General features: G+C 34.5%; 1 protein-coding gene across 1 annotated transcript in view; it reads right to left on the reverse strand.

Moving 5' to 3' along the window:
• LOC129005890 (calcium-binding mitochondrial carrier protein Aralar1-like) overlaps positions 1–5,272 on the reverse strand; it is a 49,350-nt gene extending 44,078 nt beyond the window's left edge. Inside the window, exons 1-2 of the mRNA XM_054434924.1 lie at positions 5,237–5,272; positions 5,007–5,072 (exon numbers count right to left, since the gene is read on the reverse strand). Of these exons, the coding sequence (XP_054290899.1) occupies positions 5,007–5,072 (66 nt within the window). The 5' untranslated portion in view covers positions 5,237–5,272. The remainder of the gene's footprint in view (positions 1–5,006; positions 5,073–5,236) is intronic.
• Between the last annotated feature and the right edge of the window lie 728 nt (positions 5,273–6,000).

Here is a 6,000-nt window from a genome sequence, read left to right on the forward strand (position 1 = left end):
TTTTGTCTATAACCTCTTATAATGGGATTTAATTAAGCAACCATAAGAAATAAAGAAATGTATTTTAGAAAGTTAAAAAAAGAATATTGACAAATATATATTTGTCAGTGGACTGAACTTGGTCAAACGGAGTCAAATCTTTACATGATTCTAGGAAAGAATGCAATCCAAATAATTGCTGCAGTTTACAAGTACTATCCATGAATTTCAACATTAAAGACGGTTTTTATTGTTCAAAATTATCAATGGAACCTCCAACTTAGTTAAAACAGTCCAATATTAGAAGTACTAAGTAGATAGAAACCAATTGTGTTTGGATTTATATCTTCGAACATGATGTTTCAAAAACGAAGATTTAGTTGAATATACCTAGTCAAATTTATCTATTTTCCTAATGTTCATTTTTTTAAGGGGTAGTTATAATACTTGAAAAAACTTTTTACTACTAAATACCCCTGCCGCAACAAACCTACAGACTAAGTGAATTTCCATTTTCCTTAATGGATTTCCACTAAGATCCATTTAAATAACATTAGGTTGAACGAGTACCCAGGTTTGCTGCTACAGAGAGCATAATAAAGTGTGTTTTTGTTAAAATATTAATAGCTTAGTATAAAATGAATAAATTAGCCAAGTTTAAACAAAATAAGTTATATCCAACAGCAAACTACAACAGTTTAGGGCCTTTTAGGGACTATTGTAACAAAACGTCATTAGCCTATGTAGATTTTTGATTTGTTTCATTATAAGCTTTGAACTCTATAATTCAAAAATGACAGTTTTTTGTGCAACTCATTTTATTTGATGACAATTTACCATTTTAGCAAAACGTCACTATCCTATGTAGCTTTTATATTTGTTGAGTTATAAACTGGTTTTGAAAAATCAGTTTTTTTTACTTACTTTCAGCTAAAAACAAAAACAAAAAAGAACTGTGCCATTAATGCGGCGTTTGAGCTATTTAAAGAAAAATATAATAATTTTAAACATCGTCTTTGCTATAGACCGGGCGTCGCAAATATGAGACATTACAAAAGGTTATCAAAAATATAAAACAAGAATATATTATTTTACTAACAAAATTGCAGCGTATTTAAAAGTAAATGATAACTGTTTAACAGATTTTTGCCCGCGGTCTGCGTACGTACTGTTACCGAGTGACAGCCGGTCTATGTATAAGATTAAAATGTATACCTCGGTTCGACGCTTGGTAGCGAACCTGTTAAACCCTGTTCCCATGGTCTGATCATGCTAGCTCGCAAACTCATTTAAGTTTATCGAACGCCCTACACCTTCAAGCCAAATTTCATCAAAATTGGACCAAAATTAAGCTACTCAAGTTATTGTGTTCACGGACACACACATAAATACAGGGTGTCCAAAAAGGCCCGGGTCGGTTAAATAGTTTTGGAAATATCTAAAATAGAGCTACAAAACTTTGAAGGCCTACAAAGTTAGGTACTGGACCTAAAAATATATTTAATCACATAGGCTATTCAGTGATCCCCAATTCCTCAGGGGGACGGCCCACTAGGAATCAGAAGAAAATCTTAAAAATAAGCATAGGTTGATATGCATTTAAAATAAAAAGGTCTTTATTAGTAGAACACAATGTCGCAGGCCCAAACTCAAAAGAAAAACCAGTCCAAAATGATAGCGATTCAAAGATGCATTGAATTTGCGATGATGTTACGCTACCTCCTCAGGAGAGCACCTACTAGAAGTCGGTTGAATTCCAAACCGTATGCATAGGTCGATATGCACATCAAGGGCTTTATTGTACACTATAGCCAGGGAAAGGATTTCTCAGCCACCCGATTAAGGATACTAATGCAATTTACCTTTTTATTAACTTTGATTAAATTTATAGCTAGAGTAAGAAATTCGTATGTTTAAGTTGTGACCGGTTTTAGAATAAAAATTTACGTAGTTAAAAGAGTATTTTGCTGTAGCTTACTGATCGTTTTCTTACACACCCACACATTTTAACCATGCCAAACTAAAAGATCAACCCATTGTAAACTACAGCAACTTTTTTACTACGTAAACTATCGTAGTGTAAAAACCAAGAGAGAAACTAAGATTTTGAATATAACTTGCTCTGAGAGTCTCTCATTCAGGTCGCCGGAATTTTATCCCCCTCGAATTTTACCCCCTAAACAGAGCTGACGTCACTATGAGTCATCTGAGCACTCTCAATTTTGTTCACGGGCGTAATTTTACCCCTGCGGATTTGGGAGTCTAATGAAAATAGACAGAGAGTATTAAATTAGATTATTACCCCCTCTGTATAAAGCAGTGGCTACACTTGCCCGATTCGGTCCGGTCCTCCAAAATGCGGAACAATGCTTCTCATATTTTTAAATGGAGGCGGCTACACCTGTTCGCTCCGCTCCGCTCTGAACCGATTCGGCGCAGAACAATCCTCCAGGGAGCATTCATTCGCATTTTGGCGGAAGCATTCGGAGCGGACCAGACCAAATCGGACAAGTGTAGCCACCTACTTCCGAAATTCGGATGAGGATCGGGGGTTCCGTGAACGCTCGGCTATTTCTGGCATCACATGGTTTCCTCGTGGAAGAGTGGAATCATTGAACAGATACTTTTTTTAGGTTATGTTATTGTTTACTTTTTTTAGGTTATGTTATTGTTTACTTTTTTTAGGTTATGTTATTGTTTACTTTCATAGCTATCCTGTATCATAGCACAGAAAACATACTACTATAACCCAGAATGCCAACCGCATGGTAAAAAACGTTGAGTACTTTGAGAGAGCTTTGCCTGTCAATTTGTAGGCAGCGCCACCAGCGCTTACTGAGTGCATAGCAACGCTGGTGGCGCTGCCTATGAATTGACAGGCAAAGCTCTCTCAAAGTACTTAACGCTTTTTGCCATGCGGTTGGCATTCTGGGTTATAGTAGTAGCCTATGTTTTCTGTGATCATAGTTAGTTATCCTGCAGTGCATGGCTAATCCCTGTTTACTTGCTGTGGTGTTCCCTGTTGTTATTGTACGTTAATTCCGAGCAGCATGGATGATGAACTACTATGAACGAAGCCTTATTTTTCTGTGTACCGGTACAAAAGGACAAAGAAATATATGACTGCCCTGATCATCATTAAATGAATAATGTCCAGAGGTTTAATGTGTGGCAGGAGGTAGTGACAAAGCTAAATTGCCCTTGTAAGTAATATACTAAATACCATAAGTTTGGATGTAATTTTCATATAATAACTTTATATCATAGAATTTTTATTTTTGCGTTTTCACTAAAGAAAATTTAAGAACTTGCTTAAAATTAAGTATTTTACATTCAGTAAGTTACAGATGCTATTATCAAGTTTTTGCAGACACATTAATTAATCAAGGAGTGTCTTGCCGTATTTCAAAACAAAACAACAAAAAATTGTCTTCCAGCCAGACCGGCCCGGACTGGACCGAAACGAATTGTACAACTTTAGTCACCCCTCACAAATTCGGGCTAGACCGAACCGAACCGGACCAGACCAAATCGGGCAAGTGTAGCCACTGCTTTACTAGGTTCTAGGCAACTAAGGATGTATGGCCTGGATTTTTACCCCCGGAATTCAAGCAAATCTAATTTCACATTAGCAGCACAACTATGTGCTAGTTTTGATTTAGGTCTATTTTTTCTAGGTTGTGTAATTGATAATGGAGTTAAGATTCCACAACCTTTGCTGTATCAATCTAATTTGCACCCGAATGATCAAAGTGTTAAGCATATGACAATAATTGTTTAAGTAATATTTTTCAATAAAACAGTAGGATAACTTGAGTTAGTACTATCGGTACATGTTTTAAAACTGTTTTGATATTTTGTTTGCAAACTTAATTATTGGCCTACAACATTTAATATAAACAGTGGTAAATAATAGTTACCAGTAACTGATTAAACATCTTTCTATAAAGACACAAATTTTGTACAAAATTAATTATTCACACCAAATTCTATAACTTATCTGGATAGGGGGTAAAATTACGGGGGGGGGGGGGGGGGGGAATCTGGACCGTACATTTTTAGATAAACTCATGAAGGGGGTAAAATTCCGGCCAGTTTAATCTAGGTTTTATAATTTAATTTGTTTTGATTAAATTCACAACCGTGAAAAGATGTGGCAGGTTGTGAAACTAAAGTGTTTGCGGCCAGAATTTTACCACCTAGGCTGTGACATCAGTTTTGCTCAGGGATTAAATGAGCAAATCTTAAGTCCATTTGCTCGTGTAGTATTTTTCAGTGTTTTTCCTAGTGTTTTAATTGGATAAAAATTTTCTAGAGATAACATAAACTAACAACTTGGTTCATTGTAGCCTAAACTTTACCTTACAGTACCTAACCTAATCCAACCTGCCTTCAAAGGACTTAATGCAGTCACGAATCAAGATAAAGGACTACCTCCCATCCTAACATGCCTGACATCAAAAGGAATTTTCCAACGGTTAGAAGTTTGGTTATATTGGATTAGGTTTCAACAGATTAGGACCAGTCTTTTATTTGAGTGCACCATGTATTTGAGGCTTTTTCCCCTTGAAATAATTTCCCTTAGATCAGGATTTCCCCCACCCAAAAACCCCGATTCCCATCAGCCCCCTACAAAATGGTAAGGGGTTAGGATGGGTTAAAAATGATTTGACCCTATATTTTAGTTGCACTATGCTATAAGTTACATTTTAGGTCTTATTTTAAGTTAAGTATTTTTGTCAAAATCACTAAAAAATATTATGTGGCCGTAATTTAGAAATTTACCTAAAAGGCATATATACAATTAGAGAGACATTTTAAAAATCCAAGCCATAACATAGCAAAAAGCGCATTTAATTTAGCACTTGACAATATACACACCGACTTACAGGTTAGGCCTAGGTCTTATGACTAAGTTTATCCTCATAAAAAGTTAAGGTATAATCTAGTTATCATCTAGCATTAAAAAAATTGCTATGGCATTTTCAAAAACATTAAAAACCAAACAAATAACATATAAATCTTACCTCCAAACAATGTGCTTCAGTAAAAAACAAAGAATAGAATTCCTTGACCATTCCTGGGACGGACATCTGAGAATAAAAAACAAATTAATTAATTAATTGACCTTTAGAAATATATAATATTAAATAACTCTATAACATAATAGTATATTAGAAATAACTAGGCAATAATATATTAATTTCGATTTAGAAAGAAACAAACCAATATCGAACTAATAATTAATTGAACTTACCTACACAGCAGAGACGTCAATTGAAAACAACTACACAGCCAGCAGAAGCTAACTACGTTCAATTCAATTCAATTGAATACGGAACTCAGCTGACTTGATTTGGCGCAGTATGTAGCCCTATGGTAAATACTCAAACAAACTTATTTAACTTTGACAGAGGCCTAGTACTATATAAAATCTCACCTGCAAACAGAGGTCTTAGTTAATTTATAAAACATGAAAAAGTATAATTTTATAGTTATCAAACAGTAAGAAGCTATTGTAAATAAACCATGATTTATTACATAAATACATTTAACATAGACTTTTTGATAGGTACATATGACCTATGGCACGTGCTTACATTTCTTCTTAAAATACCGTATCAAGCACTTTAAACAGCTGTGGCAGCATCGCTGAATGCTCAAAGTGTTTGATTGTTCTGCTAGCTTTAATGACTTTGATTGTACTTTATTGGGGTTGTGGACTGTGACTGTAGATACTTTGTTTAAAATCACCTCAATAGTCAATTTTAATTTTTTTATTATTTTATTCTTGCCTTTTTACTTCTCGTATTGGTTTTTGCATTGTATTAATTAGAATCATTTTTACTTTTATTTGTTGATTTTTTTCCCGGCGGTTTATGCCAGTATACAAAAATGGATACAATGTTAACAAGATGACTAACATTCATACAACAGAGAAAGTGGTAACAAGAACATAATAAAATGAATAACAACAAGAATAACAATAACTTGAATAATAATGACAAAACATTTGAACAA

The sequence above is a fragment of the Macrosteles quadrilineatus genome, unplaced genomic scaffold (assembly GCF_028750875.1).
Source record: "Macrosteles quadrilineatus isolate MER2022 unplaced genomic scaffold, UCM_ALF_1.0 Scaffold_41__1_contigs__length_1036756, whole genome shotgun sequence".
In the NCBI taxonomy this organism is placed as follows: Eukaryota; Metazoa; Arthropoda; class Insecta; order Hemiptera; family Cicadellidae; genus Macrosteles; species Macrosteles quadrilineatus.